This window comes from Saccoglossus kowalevskii, chromosome 19, assembly GCF_978046115.1.
Source record: "Saccoglossus kowalevskii chromosome 19, keSacKowa6.1, whole genome shotgun sequence".
Lineage (NCBI taxonomy): Eukaryota > Metazoa > Hemichordata > Enteropneusta > Harrimaniidae > Saccoglossus > Saccoglossus kowalevskii.
Window position 1 is genome coordinate 14,922,184 of NC_140659.1, and position 19,831 is coordinate 14,942,014.

Consider the following 19,831-nt stretch of genomic DNA (forward strand, 5'->3'; position numbering starts at 1 on the left):
CAACATCGGCGTTCATTCTTAGTGAATAACAGAATGGAAAGGGTGCAAACCATGTTGCGTACGTTCACCACACACTCTGAAATTAATGCAAGATTTATCTTAAAAGCACAAACATACTACCATACCAATCATGATTTTTTTGCAGTGAAACACATTTTTTACATGCACATTAAATGTTGTTGACGCCTGGTAAAAACACCCTGGACTTATAATCGGGGATGCCCTCAACTTGTTAATAGTCTAAAAATAGAAGGATGTGCTTTTACTCAGGGAGAGGCCTATGATCGGGGAAGTACAGATTTGTGTGCCTGTATCTGATGTGCCTACTAGTAAAACAAATACGGTATTGGTAGCTATATCTATGAATCTGAATGTAAATCCACATTATCGATGTATATTTCAGATCATTTAGGTTTGAGAACACAAGACTTGATGAAGCTTTAAGGATGTATTTAGAAGCATTCCGTTTACCCGGAGAAGCCCCTGTTATACAATACTTACTAGAACAATTCTCAGATCATTGGCATGTAAGTACAATGTACATCTGATATTTGGTGAGATAGTATTTGTAAGATAACAAAACTGACTTTGTAATGTTTCCATAATATCACTGGGCACAACAACTTATGTTGCCCTCAAGTCGAAAAATTGAAAACTTGGGTCGGTTGGTTAGATTCGTAAATAGCCGAGGTATATGGGGAAAAAAAAACGCGGCCCGATATTTCATATTTTTTCGATCGGGCGCTGAGGGCAACAAAACAATTTTTTTTTTTTTTGGCCCTTATTTCTGTGGTGCATTCAGTAATGTGAGTTTTTTGTAGAAAATAGTAGCACATGTAGGTAATCATAGTACTATATTTTTTGTTTATTTTATTCATCGGCACTGCTTTCTTTCTTATTTTTATTTTACAGTTTAGTATTGTTGTCTTCACAATAAAACATTCTTAGACTGGAAACTTTATTTTTTTTATGTGTCTATTTAGAAATTATGCTTTGACATATCAGGAAATATTCCTATGAAACTAGTGAGCTGAAGCAACTCAATATCATCATAACACCGTGCTTCATATTGTTTAATCTTTTCAACACCAGACTTTCTTGTCCAAATTTTTCTGTAATTTCTTCTTATATTCTTCAAATAAACCCTAATTTTGGAGCAAACAGTCAAATTTGAGTTAATTTTCAGTTTTTATTCAAAACAATTGGCTATTTTTGTTCCAATCGTCTGAAGGAAAAGTACAGACTATAAACAAGACTATTTTGTGAATTGGTGATGAAAAGCGGGAAGTTGAGGTAAAAAGGTTAAATCAAGGAGTAGGTTGGATAGGCAGACCAAGATTATGGGCAAAATAGGAAAAACAACACTGTGATGAAATCTTGTTTAAACATCTGTAGTACCATATTGAATACAACCACTATGGCTGAGAAAAAAAGTATCTGTTTCTTGTTTCTGCGCGTATGATTTTGAACTATGCACATCAGATGTTTTTTTCCTTCTAAACCATTGCAAAATGCACTTGTACTCGCACTTGTCTCAAATTTCCCCCATTTTAGCTTGGTATTCAAAAAAAAAAAAAAAAAAAATCGCTTCATTTTAAATTTCCATGAAACGAGAAACAGAATTTTTTTTCCTGGCCTAACCTACGCTATGTATATTCTTTAGTAATTATTCCTTATTTCTCTGACCACACAACTTGAGAGGTGAAACTGTCTTAAGCATACATATTTAATGTCGTTGTTTTCTCGTTTGAATACAGAGTCTGAACAACCAACCGTTCGCCCATACAGATGCTGCCTTTACTTTAGCATATGCTATAATAATGTTGAATGTTGACCAGCATAATTATAATGCAAAGAAACAAAATATACCAATGACAGTAGAGGTATGTAAATTTTATCTACTGGTACTAAAATTTTATATTTAAGTTGATATTTAAATCTTTAGCATGATTCGAGTATGAACCAAGTTATGTCATTGGTTGATTGATGTCAGATTCTGGTGGAGTTTCAAGTATAGTCAGTATTACATTATTATTATCACAGTCAGAGTTTATGTGAATATGTGTTTGAATTTGATGACAGGAATTCAAGAGAAATCTAGCCAAGGTTAATGGAGGTCAAGACTTTGAGTCGGATATGTTAGATGAAATTTTCAATGCCATTAAGTAAGTTCTTTCATTTCTGTTAACCTTTTCACCACCAGACTTTCTCACCTAAATCATTCTGCTCTGTTTTCTTGTATTCTTCAATATTTCTGGAATTGAACTTTAATTTTGGAGCCAACAACCAAAATTCAGCCATTTTTGTCCTAATATTCTGAAGGAAAGTGCAGACAGAAACAGAACTATTTTGTGAATTTGTGATGAAAAGAGGGAATTGGTGGTAAAAAGGTTAATGTACATTAGTACAGTGTTTAGTATATTCGCTTCATATAAAGAAAGAGTGAGTTTAATTTCTGACCACTTACACGACTGTGAATTAAGAATGCAGTCTGCCTTGAAAACCAAAAGTGTGGTATTAGATGAGCAAGACAAGTGCCTTTCCAATTTTGGCAAAAAAAAGAACGTCTGTCTTCTGTATTTTCTCCGCAAATTGTAGTGAATTTCTGCATGATGAATAACTCCTGCTCTTCTCAAATCTATAAATTGGCAACTTGTGCTCATCTGAAATGATGTAATTTTGTGTTTATGCATCCAAATAAACCCTTTGAGTGACAAAGTCAACTTTTGTAATTTTTTTCATAATTTTTTTCTAAAAATTTTTGATTAGGACTTGTAGCCATTAGGAAATTATGTCCATTTGGTTCAAAATTATGAAAAAATGCGTAAAAACAGAGAAAATGTTGCACCATTAGCACTCAAAGTTTTGAAATGAATTGTTCTTCACTTACAGAACGGATGAGATTGTGATGCCTGCAGAGCAAACAGGTTTAGTCAAAGAGATGTACCTATGGAGGGTTTTATTGAAGCGTGGTACTACGGGTGATGGGCAGTTTATGCATGTACCAAGCGGTTGCTTTGATCAGGATCTTTTCATGCTGACTTGGGGACCCATGGTGGCTGCAATATCATTTGTCTTTGATAAGAGTCTAGATGAAACGATTATACAAAAGGCGATCTCAGGATTCAGGTAAGTCAACTATAGAGGGCGATGGAATAATTGCAGATACCCACTGATGGACTGTTCAGTACTTCATCTTCAAGTGCTGAAATTCTGTATTTTCACATAAGTGGCATTTTATGTTGCACGTATGAAGAAAAAGATATGAAACTATGAATTAATTGTGCTCAATTAGGAAAAAGGAAAAAAATCGTTGTCCAAAATTAAGTGAAAATAATATGTTTAGTATTTCTGGCTATTGGCAAGGTGAAAAACACCCATCTATAGTGTCTTGAAAAAAAGTACTTGTTGATTGTCAAGAAGTATTACAAACTTGAAATTATTTTTAGTTGGTGTTTAATGATAAAATGTGTTTTCATTGTTGACCTATGAACAATTCTGCTAAAATATTATTTTTGCATAATGATACTAAAATGATTCATTATAGACAGTTTTTAAGACAAAATGGTGTCCCTGAAATAAGCGATAAAATGTGCGCACATATCAAAAACATGCAAATAGCATTTTCTTTAACATCTGACTCTCAAATTTGGACAACTACTCCCTTTTTAGAAGACCAAGATTTGTTCAAATGTGCTTTAAATATAAAATAATCAAATTTATGTATATATATTTACATCATTTGGACAACTACTCCCTTTTTAGAAGACCAAGATTTGTTCAAATGTGCTTTGACTATAAAATAATCAAATTTATGTATATATATTTTCACCATTTGGACAACTACTCCCTTTTTAGAAGACCAAGATTTGTTCAAATGTGCTTTGAATATAAAATAATCAAATTTATGTATATATATTTACATCATTTGGACAACTACTCCCTTTTTAGAAGACCAAGATTTGTTCAAATGTGCTTTGACTATAAAATAATCAAATTTATGTATATATATTTTCACCATTTGGACAACTACTCCCTTTTTAGAAGACCAAGATTTGTTCAAATGTGCTTTGAATATAAAATAATCAAATTTATGTATATATATTTACATCATTTGGACAACTACTCCCTTTTTAGAAGACCAAGATTTGTTCAAATGTGCTTTGACTATAAAATAATCAAATTTATGTATATATATTTTCACCATTTGGACAACTACTCTCTTTTTAGAAGACCAAGATTTGTTCAAATGTGCTTTGAATATAAAATAATCAAATTTATGTATATATATTTTCATCATTTGGACAACTACTCCCTTTTTAGAAGACCAAGATTTGTTCAAATGTGCTTTGAATATAAAATAATCAAATTTATGTATATATATTTTCATCATTTGGACAACTACTCCCTTTTTAGAAGACCAAGATTTGTTCAAATGTGCTTTGAATATAAAATAATCAAATTTATGTATATATATTTTCATCATTTGGACAACTACTCCCTTTTTAGAAGACCAAGATTTGTTCAAATGTGCTTTGACTATAAAATAATCAAATTTATGTATATATATTTTCATCATTTGGACAACTACTCCCTTTTTAGAAGACCAAGATTTGTTCAAATGTGCTTTGACTATAAAATAATCAAATTTATGTATATATATTTTCACCATTTGGACAACTACTCCCTTTTTAGAAGACCAAGATTTGTTCAAATGTGCTTTGAATATAAAATAATCAAATTTATGTATATATATTTACATCATTTGGACAACTACTCCCTTTTTAGAAGACCAAGATTTGTTCAAATGTGCTTTGAATATAAAATAATCAAATTTGTGTAATATATTTTCACCATTTGGACAACTACTCCCTTTTTAGAAGACCAAGATTTGTTCAAATGTGCTTTGAATATAAAATAATCAAATTTGTGTAATATATTTTCACCATTTGGACAACTACTCCCTTTTTAGAAGACCAAGATTTGTTCAAATGTGCTTTGACTATAAAATAATCAAATTTATGTATATATATTTTCATCATTTGGACAACTACTCCCTTTTTAGAAGACCAACATTTGTTCAAATGTGCTTTGACTATAAAATAATCAAAATTATGTATATATATTTTCATCATTTGAACAACTACTCCCTTTTTAGAAGACCAAGATTTGTTCAAATGTGCTTTGAATATAAAATAATCAAATTTATGTATATATATTTTCATCATTTGGACAACTACTCCCTTTTTAGAAGACCAAGATTTGTTCAAATGTGCTTTGAATATAAAATAATCAAATTTATGTATATATATATTTTCATCATTTGGACAACTACTCCCTTTTTAGAAGACCAAGATTTGTTCAAATGTGCTTTGACTATAAAATAATCAAATTTATGTATATATATTTTCACCATTTGGACAACTACTCCCTTTTTAGAAGACCAAGATTTGTTCAAATGTGCTTTGAATATAAAATAATCAAATTTATGTATATATATTTTCATCATTTGGACAACTACTCCCTTTTTAGAAGACCAAGATTTGTTCAAATGTGCTTTGAATATAAAATAATCAAATTGATGTATATATATTTTCATCATTTGGACAACTACTCCCTTTTTAGAAGACCAAGATTTGTTCAAATGTGCTTTGAATATAAAATAATCAAATTTATGTATATATATTTTCATCATTTGGACAACTACTCCCTTTTTAGAAGACCAAGATTTGTTCAAATGCACTTTGAATATAAAATAATCAAATTTATGTATATATATTTTCACCATTTGGACAACTACTCCCTTTTTAGAAGACCAAGATTTGTTCAAATGTGCTTTGAATATAAAATAATCAAATTTATGTATATATATTTTCATCATTTGGACAACTACTCCCTTTTTAGAAGACCAAGATTTGTTCAAATGTGCTTTGAATATAAAATAATCAAATTTATGTATATATATTTACATCATTTGGACAACTACTCCCTTTTTAGAAGACCAAGATTTGTTCAAATGTGCTTTGACTATAAAATAATCAAATTTATGTATATATATTTTCACCATTTGGACAACTACCCCCTTTTTAGAAGACCAAGATTTGTTCAAATGTGCTTTGAATATAAAATAATCAAATTTATGTATATATATTTACATCATTTGGACAACTACTCCCTTTTTAGAAGACCAAGATTTGTTCAAATGTGCTTTGAATATAAAATAATCAAATTGTTGTATATATATTTTCATCATTTGGACAACTACTCCCTTTTTAGAAGACCAAGATTTGTTCAAATGTGCTTTGAATATAAAATAATCAAATTTATGTATATATATTTTCATCATTTGGACAACTACTCCCTTTTTAGAAGACCAAGATTTGTTCAAATGTGCTTTGACTATAAAATAACCAAATTTGTGTAATATATTTTCACCATTTGGACAACTACTCCCTTTTTAGAAGACCAAGATTTGTTCAAATGTGCTTTGACTATAAAATAATCAAATTTGTGTAATATATTTTCACCATTTGGACAACTACTCTCTTTTTAGAAGACCAAGATTTGTTCAAATGTGCTTTGACTATAAAATAATCAAATTTGTGGAATATATTTTCACCATTTGGACAACTACTCCCTTTTTAGAAGACCAAGATTTGTTCAAATGTGCTTTGAATATAAAATAATCAAATTTATGTATATATATTTTCATCATTTGGACAACTACTCCCTTTTTAGAAGACCAAGATTTGTTCAAATGTGCTTTGAATATAAAATAATCAAATTTATGTATATATATTTTCATCATTTGGACAACTACTCCCTTTTTAGAAGACCAAGATTTGTTCAAATGTGCTTTGACTATAAAATAATCAAATTTATGTATATATATTTTCATCATTTGGACAACTACTCCCTTTTTAGAAGACCAAGATTTGTTCAAATGTGCTTTGAATATAAAATAATCAAATTTGTGTAATATATTTTCATCATTTGGACAACTACTCCCTTTTTAGAAGACAAAGATTTGTTCAAATGTGCTTTGAATGCAAAATAATCAAATTTGTGTATGTATTTTTTCATCAGGAAATGTGCAATGATCTCAGCTCACTATGGTTTGAGTGATGTCTTTGATAACCTTACTATTTCACTATGTAAATTTACAACATTATTGAATCCACCTGAGGTGAGTTCCTTCATCTCAAATAATAGCACTTAAAATAAATTAATAGTCATCTCATTTTTTACATGGTTTTATCATACCTACCATTTATGATACAGTATTTGATGAGAAAAAGTATTTTGAATTAGTGACTAAGCTCATTATTGGCTCATTAATATTCATGAGGGACCATTCCTCTCATTGGGCTGGGGAGATCCCTGAATATGATTGGTTTATGGACTCGATATGACTGTTTGTCTTTTTGATGAAATTTTTGTTCTCACAGCTACATGCATTGGTAGACTTATCTGAAAGGAACAAACTCTACAAACTAATTTTCCGCTAACTAAGTTACTAGTACTTCACACCACAGACAATCTTTTATCAAAGGGTCATACTAAGTCGTTTGTCTATCTAGTGCTTACATGACATTGTTTTTCTTCATTTCCTCTTTTCAGTGTACTGAGTCTCTGCCTATCGCCTTTGGTTCCAATGTGAAAGCCCAGCTAGCAGCCAAGACGGTATTTGCCTTAGCCCATAGACATGCTGATATATTGAGGGAAGGCTGGAAAAATATCTTAGACTGTATGTTACAACTGTATAGATCGAAATTATTACCTAAAGTCATGGTAGAAGTAGAAGATTTTGTTGATCCATCGGGAAAGATCTCTCTCATAAGAGAGGAGCTTCCTACTATGAAGTAAGTACTATGTATCATACTTTAGATTAATTGCAGGTCTTATGCAGAAAGGGCGGCAGTCGTCGCGCTGCGCATGTGCGACATTTGTGTTGATAAACATTGATTTTCCCACAATCCAATGTGCTCTTCTAATGGAAATCACAAATATGAGGTTTGACCTGGGCGCGACTTCACTTATTTCACCCGGTGCCCCATTTGATACCTTCCAATCACCTAAAAATACTTAATTAAAGCTTGGTAACGTCTCAGTTTGTACTCGTTGATCTGCGCAACAGTCAAAGTCGCCATCTTTCTTTATATGAGACCTATATATCCCGCGATGCGTGGCATGACGACTACCGCCCTTTAAAGTCACACAACCTGAAACTTTCTGGGGGTGTTATAACAGTGATAACTTCAGATATTACAATATTTTAAATTGTTCTTGAATTTCCATGACAATTGCTTGCATGTTTTCTGGGAAATTCGTGTTTATAATAAATTTATTCCCTGAGGAAAGTAACAGGATGTGTGACCTGTCATGCATAAATCAGCATAAATTAAATCTAGTGAAAAACAATACTGAAGAACTCATGGTGAATTGGTGAGAATCAAAAAACACTTTAGTATATGTACTAATGTCTGGTGTAATAGAGGGACTGTTCTTATTGTCAGTCTACAAATGTCTCAATCAATTGATTGATATATTGCAATATGCTAAATACTGTATTTACGAGAACACTGTGTACTTTGTAGTATGATTATAACTTAATGTCATCATTTATTTGTTGAACTGTTTCTTAGTAGAACCGACTCCTCAATCTTCAGTTCCTTCTATCAGTACATTACGTTGAATCCAGAACCAGCCAATCAGAGAGGACCTACAGCTGAAGACCAAGAAGCAACGCAACAAGCTCATTCGTGCATTAAAGTAAGTCATTCAGAACAAATAAAAATGTCTCCATGGAAACATAGACCTGTCAACTCAAAATTTGAAAACGTGGAAGTTTATGAAAACAAAATATTTTCAGTATCTGACAGTGAGGGCGCTGTTGCATTGATCCTGTTTCTGTAAAATGTCACATATAACAAGCAAGCAAGGCTTGGAAGATAAATGAAACAAATATACTGGACAGTTATTTGGTTAAAGATTTGACAACAATTTAACTGTTATTCGCATTCTTTAATTATTAATTTAATTATTGATACTGTACTACAAAAGTGTTACTGCAAATATACTGTAAAATATCTTGAAAAAGCCACATGCAATTTTAGCGAATTGTGTTAAAATGACGTAATAGCGAAATGTTGATTTAGCGAATCTCTATTGTCATTGTTGATTTCCTGTTTTCACAATACTTGTCTGTCGCGTGCCAAAACAAATATGCAGTTATCACCTCCATAAAAACAAAGGAAAACTGTCAAGTGTAATTAGGAAGCGTCCCAGAATTTATGTTTCGGATTACTGTATACAAATCCCAAAGCCTTGGCCATTTTGAATTTATAATAAAGTCATTAGTGACATCTTGAATTAGCAAATCAGTTCTCTCGCTAAATTCGCTAAAAAGACATGCTCGCGAAAAAGACATGTTTTACAGTAGTTTATGTGTATCCTTGGGGGCGGAGCTACGTCACAGACGTTCCACGTTGCTAAGACGCGCACCACTGTACATGCATTTCTATGGGCTATGTGTGCGCTGCTGTGGAACGCCGGTCGAGCCGGTGAAAATTCGAGAAAACAACACAAACTCAACTTTGAAGTAATTCCGAACAACCAAATTTATATATGTTACACACGCAGGGCTAATCTTGTTACACTGTTCAGGGTAGTCTCAACAACCATCGCAAAGTACCGTTTTCTGCGAGTTTTTGGCTTTTGTTTTCACCGCGAGGGTTGCCAGGCGGTGAAAATGCCTGGATGTCCGCCCCTGAGGATAGATGAATAATGAGAGATCTCAAACTTACTATACTTGAATAATTCAACTGCATATTGGTACTCCAATCATGCATCAACACTTCTGTGAACAGTATCACGATTTGCTCTCAGCCTATAAAGACAAATTAAATGTTTTCTGCTCGCAAAGTTGTTTATGTAACATAAATGCCACCATGGGAGTACCATGTTTGTAGGTTTTAATTAGCAAAAAAGTGTTAGCTGGATTTCTACATGCAATATTTTGAATCACCAATACACATGTGCTAACACCAGTGCAGTGTGGACTTCTGGGTGTAGTAACCAACACACATGTGCTAACACCAGTGCAGTGTGAACTTCTGGGTGTAGTAACCAACACACATGTACTAACACCAGTGCAGTGTGGACTTCTGGGTATAGTAACCAACACACATGTACTAACACCAGTGCAGTGTGGACTTCTGGGTATAGTAACCAACACACATGTACTAACACCAGTGCAGTGTGGACTTCTGGGTGTAGTAACCAACACACATGTGCTAACACCAGTGCAGTGTGGACTTCTGGGTGTAGTAACCAACACACATGTACTAACACCAGTGCAGTGTGGACTTCTGGGTGTAGTAACCAATACACATGTACTAACACCAGTGCAGTGTGGACTTCTGGGTGTAGTAACCAACACACATGCGCTAACACCAGTGCAGTGTGGACTTCTGGGTGCACTCACCAACACACATGGGCTAACATCAACTAGCACTAGTTGTTCGACCATATAGTTTACAATATGGGTTCTATAGGACATTTTTATGTGTGAAATACGTTAATACAAAATTCATTTGGACCATCCATATACGATGACTGGCATTTGAACTATCAGTGGTGACATCATTGCACTTTATACAGAGTGCATGAACTATAGAAGAGGTCAACTGTGAGTGGGTGTTCTGGTGTGGGTGCAGGAATGAATTCTCATTTCAGTGAAGACAGAGAGCTACATGTTTACATTACCCAACATTCAAGTCTTTTCACACTGCTATACTATAGCTTGGGTGTTTAACCAATTAGTCGTGAACCGTTATAGAGTGTACTAAAATGCATCCTCCTTGACAATTCAACATCCCACCATTTTGTGTCATATGCTACACCGACTCTGATTGGATGTATTTTTGGGTTTATCAGGGTTATCTTGCTGGTCCATAATGTTGTGTTCTTTGGTGAGGCTCTTAACGCCTGTGCTTTTCCCCACCCAGCAGTAAATGTATACTTTGTAGAGTAGTGTTCGCTATATGTGTGCTTGACTCTTAATCTGCTCAGGCAGCATGCCCCCAGGAAATTGATGATTGTTTACAATATAAGCCCCAGTGAACAGAGTTAATAATATATAGGTCCTGGATATATGGCTCTATATAAATGCCTATGCATTATTTTTTTAACCGAGTTCAAATATGTTTCCAATCATGCCCATGTTCGTAGGAGTATGTTTACATTGAGTACGTGCGATTTGGATGGTGCACCAATTTATGCAGCTTTCCTTTTTGTCATATCTAGGGGTATTTGACCTGTTGTTGGTGCGTGGGCGATATACTGTCAAGCTTCAGTCATCAACCAATATATTCAAATTGTCTGCTCGACCATCTCCATTGATACACGTTATACATAAAATTGTTATACAGTTTTTCGTAACAAACTCAGAATTTGACCTTACTAATCTTGACGACAAGGGATTGTTGTTGATGAAAAAGATCACTGTTTTACTCAGAAAATCCCCTCCCTAAAAATAATAATTACAATGAAAATAACCAAAAAGGGATGACTTGCCTTGCTTGTCATTATTTGAAATTGAGTTTAAATTCTGAAAGCCCAAGGTCAGTGCTATTTTTACAAAATAAAACTATATATAATTATATCCATATGTGTCAGCAAATCGGAAAGTACTTTGTGATATCATGGATATAGTGTTAATGAGCCTATAGTGTTCATTTCATATTCATTGGCACATGCAGGTGAATACAAAATTAATTGATCCAAAAAAATTCTTTTTGTGAGAATTTTTCACCGTCAAATTAATGCATGTACTTTTATAAACCATTGAGAATTAACCTTTTCACCACCAGACTTTTTCGCCCAATTTTTTCTGCACTTTTTTTCTTATATTCTTCAATATTTCTTGAAATGAACCCTAATTATGGTGCCAACTGACAAAATCTGGGTCAATTTTCAGTTTTTACTCAAAAAATTTGGATAGTTTTGTATCTATCTTCTGAAAGAATGTGCAGACTATAAATGGGACTATTTTGTGATGAAAATAGGACACTGGTGGTGAAAAGGTTAAATGAATACTATCAGCTTTTGTCAATATATATTATAATAAACAACTTAATCTGAACATCACTGGATTTTCTGAAATTAGTCTGAACAAATCTTAAAAATGGGGAAAATCTTGTGCTAAAATATTAGGGGGGTGCATTGTGTTTAAGGGGACAAGCAAACTTAAGGTGTACATGTATGTGATAGGTCATATAACATGTCTGAACACAAAATTGTAACTGTTAAAGAAATTACACTGATTTTACTCATTCCTCAAAATTTATCAAAATCCTGAAAACAAATTACTGTAATTGTTAAATCTCCATCACTAGCTATTGCTTATTTCAATAATTGACAATAATTAAATATTACTGAAAGTCGCTGTGACTTCATGTCAGTCACTCTTGTAAAATTTACCGGCTAGATTTTGTTAAAAGCAGTTTATAATTGTTTACGCAAGCAATAATTTTATAGTGGTACTTTGTATTACTTGAGTGTCCAGTACAGTATAGTCAACAATCAATGCACTATCAGCTCACTTGTCCACCCACGTATAGAGTATTTAAGACATTCATATCTGTTGTGCTACATGGTTACCAGGGATACGCTGACCTGTGACAAACACCCACGCATCAGCCCATTAGTCTCTGTAATAGTTGTGGTTGTGTTCAATCTCCCACTCAAAACAGACAAATTTGTCTGTCTGTCTTAACTTCTTTAAATATGTCTGAAAATGATCCTTAATTTTGGAGCCAGCAGACAAAATATGAGTCAATTTTCAGTTTTTACTCAAACAATTTGGCTATTTTTGTCTCAATCCTCTGCAGGAAAGTGCAGACTATAAGCGGGACTATTTTGTGAATTTGTGATGAAAAGAAGGAACTGGTGGTGAAAAGGTTAATTTCACTATTTTTGCTGATAACTATAATTTGTGATGCCTAATGAATCGAGTTGCCATTTCGGTCAAAATGTCCGAAGCTATTTTTAAGACAACTGTACTGTTGTGTGTATTTGTACATTTGCAATAACTATAATACATATGTGAGCACTAACAATATAGGGCAAAGTTAAATTTGAAATTATTTACTTGCAACATTAAAAACGGCATTTTGCAAATACAAAATATACATACAATGTATATATTCCCTGTCCACACTTGAAACGTAAAGTGCAACATTTTATTAGTGTATAATTTCAAACCTGTTTTGGAATTGTAACGTGAAACAATGAACTGTAACATGTGGACATTTTGAAGGTACATGTACTTATCTTTTGAATTGAAAGCCTAGGTTTTCCCCATGAAGTAGATGCCTATTACGTAATTTGATGATGCACCCCTTTTATTAAGAGTTACTATTATCAAGACGTTTTTCAAACTAGTTACATTTAAATTTTATTTATTTTATTATTGGGAAATGAAAACAGAATCAAATTAAAATTCTTTTGTTTGCAGTGTGAATATTTTGTCCACTATGAAATAACTAATAATAATAACGAAATGTAAACTTTAATATTACCGGCGGTAATCACAATGAGATTGACTATTTTGGAGTGGGTGTGTTTTACCTGTCATGTGACTCGTCTCATCCAATCTGTTGACAGGAATGCCATCCTGAACAGCTGATTACAGAAAGTAAATTCTTACGCTTGGATTCTCTGCAAGAGTTGATCAAGTCATTGACCTTTGCATCATCTGGTCCTGACACTGCGGTCTCGCTAGGTATCCAGTTTGATGAAGAAGCCGCAGTCTTTTATTTAGAGTTACTGTTACGGGTAGTCTTACAAAATAGGTAAGATAATTTGCAATTCTAAAAATTCTTATGACTTTTCTATTTTATAACTCATGAGATCTCTCTTTATTCACATGTACAAATGTCGGTAGAGGCTCAGTTCAACTTTTAAATTGACTTTAGATGCAAATGACTGCCAAAATCTTACTGGGAGCGAGAGCGCCACAAGACTTATTTTCACTTCTCAGATAGTATTCCATTCGCTCTCATCATCACGTCCATTGTTCAAAAATACCATGGTTACATATATCAGGTGAATAAAGACACCATGGCGAAAGAAAAAAGGAAACACTATTTCGAAGCAAAAACAAGTCTTATGATTTTGAGCGTGATCTCAGCAGCCATATTCGTATCTACGATCTATTATCGTCACCTGTGTACCTCACCTCTAGCTACATATGACCAACTGTCTCCGCAAGTGACATTCAAGCAGCTTCCCTCTTACAATATTCGTCAATCATTAATTTCAGAGTTCACAGGCACCTTGCTACATGTCGGTAGTTTGTCAGATATGCAAATTGTTTGAGATGGTTTACATGGCAACTGGAATGTATTTAAATATTGTCAGTTTAAATCTTATGCCACATGAAACAGACAAACAAACTAATATCATTACGTCTACAGAGGAGAAATGAGAAAAATGTTCTACATGTATTTACTATTTGATAGATCTATAGCTTTATTGTAGTTGAGTTTGATTATTAATTTAGTGTTAGTTTGTAACTTATTTTCAATTTGTAATAGTTATCTTCATGTTATTGGTTAGTATCAGTTATTTTCAACTATGAATCGTAGTAGTTAATGTTATATCGGTATATATTGGTTACAACTAGTTAAATGTGCATTGTTTAGTACTTTTTGCACATGTATCAGTTACTGGTAGTTACTGCTGTATATTAATCAGTACTACTAGTTAGTTTTCTTTATTATCACTTAGAGGTAGTTAGGATAATATAATCTAACACCATTTATTACTAACAAATAATATCTGTACATTTCTAGGGATAGAGTTAGTTCATTGTGGCAAAGTATACGAGATCACCTGTATAACTTGATGGTAAATGCAACTGAATATGGTATGCTGGTTGAGAGAGCCGTTGTGGGATTACTACGATTAGCAATTAGACTTTTACGAAGAGAAGAAATTGCACCTCAGGTAGGAATCTCATGTATTGTCACAGTGATGATTTCACCCATTGGTCACATGCCTAAACATTGAAATATGGTCTTTCTATTTTAAAATGTGCATACATAGTCATGATTCAATGTGTACTGTAAACTGATTATTTTTACTGGTCAGAATTTTATCAATTTGATGATTCAAAGCAGTTTGAGCCAAATTCAAATTTTGTACTACTGAGCATGTTACTGCACATATATGCAATGCATTATGGGAGACAACATCAAATTTTGCACTACTGAGCATGTTACTGCACATATATGCAATGCATTATGGGAGACAACTTCAAATTTTGCACTACTGAGCACGTTACTGCACATATATGCAATGCATTATGGGAGACATCAAATTTTGCACTACTGAGCATGTTACAACACATATGCAATGTATTGTAGGAGACAACTTCAAATTTTGCTTTACTGAGCACGTTACTGCACATATATGCAGTGCATTATGGGAGACATCAAATTTTGCACTACTGAGCATGTTACTGCACATATATGCGATGCATTATGGGAGACAACATCAAATTTTGCACTACTGAGCATGTTACTGCACATGTATGCAATGTATTGTGGGAGACAACTTCATATTTTACACTACTGAGCATGTTACTGCACATGTATGCAATGTATTGTAGGAGACAACTTCAAATTTTGCTTTACTGAGCACGTTACTGCACATATATGCAATGCATTATGGGAGACATCAAATTTTGCACTACTGAGCATGTTACTGCACATGTATGCAATGTATTGTGGGAGACAACATCATATTTTACACTACTGAGCATGTTACTGCACATGTATGCAATGTATTGTAGGAGACAACTTCAAATTTTGCACTACTGAGCACGTTACTGCACATATATGCAATGCATTATGGGAGACATCACATTTTGCACTACTGAGCATGTTACTGCACATATATGCAATGCATTATGGGAGACATCAAATTTTGCTTTACTGAGCACGTTACTGCACATATATGCAATGCATTATGGGAGACATCAAATTTTGCACTACTGAGCATGTTACTGCACATATATGCAATGCATTATGGGAGACAACATAAAATGTTGCACTACTGAGCATGTTTCTACACATATATGCAATGCATTATGGGAGACAACTTCAAATTTTGCACTACTGAGCATGTTACTGCACATATATGCAATGCATTATGGGAGACAACATCAAATTTTGCACAACTGAGCATGTTACTGCACATGTATGCAATGTATTGTGGGAGACAACTTCAAATTTTGCACTACTGAGCATGTTACTGCACATATATGCAATGCATTATGGGTGACATCAAATTTTGCACTACTGAGCATGTTTCTGCACATATACAGTACAGTTCTCGCGGAAGCTTTGGCTTCACTTCAGCTTCACCTTCGCTTCAGCATCGCATCATTATGGCATTGTTATGGCTTCAGCATCGCTTCAATGTCGCGACATTAAAAAGTTAGGCGATTATCGCTTCGCTTCATTGTGGCCTCATTATGGCGACAATGTGGCATCAGCATCGCTTCATTCAAACAAAGAAGTTTAGTAACCGTGTATAGATGTTGAACAACCGTCAAAAGTTCAAATACTTTTTGTTTTAACTATCTATAATTATATGCACGCAATCTGACCCTTTGACCTAGATTTGGCTGGGATTGAATATTTTATTTTAGACAATATTCCGACGTGACGCACTGCTACAAAATGTATTCAACTGAAGTACAACATGGTTGTCTGGGTTTCTTTTCCTGATTGTGTTGAGTTTACGATTTGTATAATTATTGTTGTTTCCCCCCAAGCAGAAGACAAGCCGAAGGACCATGAAGCTAAATAGAATTCCCACGCATGGACGTGGACTGAGTGAAAGAAAATATTTCTAAGGCTAAAATAAAAATGACCTACTATTACACCTCTTTGTGTATTTGTCAATTTTGTATATATTTGGTATGACCGTATGATCGTAAATACCTAGAAAAATCTCGTCTTTCGTTAATAATTTCATTTGTTTGAAATGTCTACCTACCGACCGTAATTTGTTTCTCCAAACGGTCCCGACGTCCGTCATTCAACACAATCAGCATTTATTTATCGCAATTCATGGGGATCATGTCCCGTAATTTTTGGGCTGTACAACCAAATAATTAAACAAGTACTATTTATTGTATTTTTGTTTTACCTCGCGAAACTACAACAGAGCGTAGAGTTGTCGCGGTTAAATAGTCGCCTTGAAATCGATGGAACTTCAACTACAAGTATCCATTTCTCAACTTGAAATAAAACAATCGAAGAGCATCGGGGGATATATTATTAACCAGTCTTACGAATCGCTAGCTTTATTTTATTCGAATTTATAAAATTCACGAGTTTTCGACATTTGTTGGCAACTTCTGCGCTAAAATGGTTGAAAATGTGGGTGTGGTTTTCTCGCAAAGTCCTGTTGATAATACGGACTTATATGGTTCTGTGACCCAGGTCGTGCTCCGATCAGGTGACTCTCAGCCAATCAATGATGTTGTAACAAAACATTTAACGCAAATTGAAGGGTCGTCGTACCATCCAATCTCCATCGTCGATTCACAAAGTTTTTTTGTGCTGTGACAAGTTTCGCAATTATTCACTGAAAAACATCGGTATATTTTGACAAACGGATGGGATTTTACCTCAGTTCAAAAAAAAGAAAAAAAAAAAAAACAGGGCTGAGATACAAATCAGTTTTGCAAGTTGGGAAATAAGGTAAACCAGACTGGGGTCGATGATTTTCAGTATCGAAGGATTTCCGTGTGAATCATGATTTTCAAATTGTTCATCGGCTGGTGACCAAATATTTACGGCCACACTAAATGGACACGTTTTTTTTTTTCTGAAGCCCAAAAAATATTTCCGCATGTCAAGTGCTATTCGATTTTTTACAGAGCATGTGGCTCGTTTTCATTCGAAAATATGTTTGTGAGAATACTTTTAAAGTACGTATAGATCAAGCTCAGATCACTGATCGTGACTTAATTTTGAGAATTGGTTGTCAAATTTTACCAGGCCGACGCCACCACAACCATCCAATCGTATGTTGGAAATGTACGCACTTGTTTTGGAACTTTGTATCAACATGACTGGCGACGACGCCGACGCACCATGCGGCGTACGTGTGTGTTGCATGTTTTAGTAGTCCGGGCATGGGGTCGGACTCGGCTAAAACTAAACGAAACACAGAAAAATACCACCGAAATGAGGAATCTGAATCTGCTCTTCTAGCAGCAAAAAAAATGAGCGAAAAAAGGTAAATTTTATAACAAGAACAGTTTCACTTCGTATACAGCAAATTGCATCGTGTGATTTGAATTTATCACGATTTTCCTTCCAGTCAATATGAAACTCGTCACCTTGCCGATTGTAATGTACTTCGCAAAGATTTTGGTGCCCAATACTCGCAACACTAAAATAATTAAACAAGATATCTTTTTAAAATGTCATTTTACTTTTGATCATATTATTTTATTCGCCTTGAATTTCAAATCGAATACATATCGAACTTCTGTACATGTTTTTGTCTACTGCCCTTCTGCGTGCAAATAATGAGGTCATACTCATGTCACAATACTTTGAAGCTGATGCCATGTTGATGCCATGAGACTGCGAAGCTGAGGCCACGATGATGCCACAAAATAGCGAGGCGAACACAGCTTCAATTTTCAATGACGCGAAGCTGATGCCACAATGATGCGATGCTGAGGCGACAATGAAGCCATGCGTAGGCGACAATGATGCCACAAAAGCCAAAGCTTCCGCGAGAACTGTACTGTATGCAATGCATTATGGGAGACAACATTTAATTTTGCACTACTGAGCATGTTACTGCACATATATGCAGTGCATTATGGGAGACAACATCACATTTTGCACTACTGAGCATGTTACTGCACATATATGTGGTGCATTATGGGAGAGGACTATAATGGCAAACTATTATCTCACTGGAAACTAACTAAAGTAGATGTCAATTTTTTGAAATGTTTAACAATGTTAGGATTCATATCATTGAAATATGAATTTTTCATTAATTCATCATCAAAATTTTATGATGATGCTGAAATAATCTCACCATAGAAACCATGTAAAATGTTAATTTTGACCGTTTCCCTATGACGTTTCAAACTTTTCTATCGCACATAATTCTCTAATTGATTCTTACTTTTTTCATTCATCGTAGCCTAGCGACATGTATAATAACAAAAGTATGGCAAACACAACATTTATTCTCAGACTGCAATTTGGCTTGAACCTTCTTAATGGCATTCATGGGGACCATATTCTCAGTCACTGTAACCTCATGTCTTTACGATCCTAGAAAAATTTTGAACACTGTACAATTTTCACTAATTCATGAAATTAATGAAAAAAAATTATTTCTTGCAAGATTATAAATTTGTTTGCAGTACTTGTCATTACTTTTTTGTTGATAGAAATTTTCAGAATTTTCGATTCACTGCTACGATAATTTTCCTGCAGTTTTTCTAATAATGTTCAGACAAACCATTCAACTTATGGGGGTGGAAGGGGTTTACAACTGAGGGTTCACATTACTCAACCACATACTACATTAATAGGTGATTTTCCGTACAACTGCGAGATCTCGCAAGATGCATGAAAGACGCGCGTCGAACGTCTGCCGCAAAAATCGGACGATTTGATTTTGAACTCGAATTTCTTTATTTCGTAGCTCACATCGACCGGCCGATCTTGGACAGAGGAATATTGCATTCGAATGTCCTCTTTTAATCCAAATTTTC

At 34.0% G+C, this 19,831-nt stretch overlaps 1 protein-coding gene across 2 annotated transcripts in view; it reads left to right on the forward strand.

Moving 5' to 3' along the window:
• LOC100369526 (Golgi-specific brefeldin A-resistance guanine nucleotide exchange factor 1-like) overlaps nucleotides 1–19,831 on the forward strand; it is a 74,340-nt gene that overhangs the window by 37,385 nt on the left and 17,124 nt on the right. The window contains exons 17-25 of one of the 2 annotated variants that reach the window (XM_085493644.1): nucleotides 404–527; nucleotides 1,758–1,883; nucleotides 2,083–2,165; nucleotides 2,893–3,129; nucleotides 7,087–7,186; nucleotides 7,621–7,862; nucleotides 8,646–8,772; nucleotides 13,669–13,856; nucleotides 14,859–15,012. In XM_085493644.1, the coding sequence (XP_085349770.1) occupies nucleotides 404–527; nucleotides 1,758–1,883; nucleotides 2,083–2,165; nucleotides 2,893–3,129; nucleotides 7,087–7,186; nucleotides 7,621–7,862; nucleotides 8,646–8,772; nucleotides 13,669–13,856; nucleotides 14,859–15,012 (1,381 nt within the window). The remainder of the gene's footprint in view (nucleotides 1–403; nucleotides 528–1,757; nucleotides 1,884–2,082; nucleotides 2,166–2,892; nucleotides 3,130–7,086; nucleotides 7,187–7,620; nucleotides 7,863–8,645; nucleotides 8,773–13,668; nucleotides 13,857–14,858; nucleotides 15,013–19,831) is intronic. The other variant, XM_085493645.1, reaches the window with a different exon arrangement.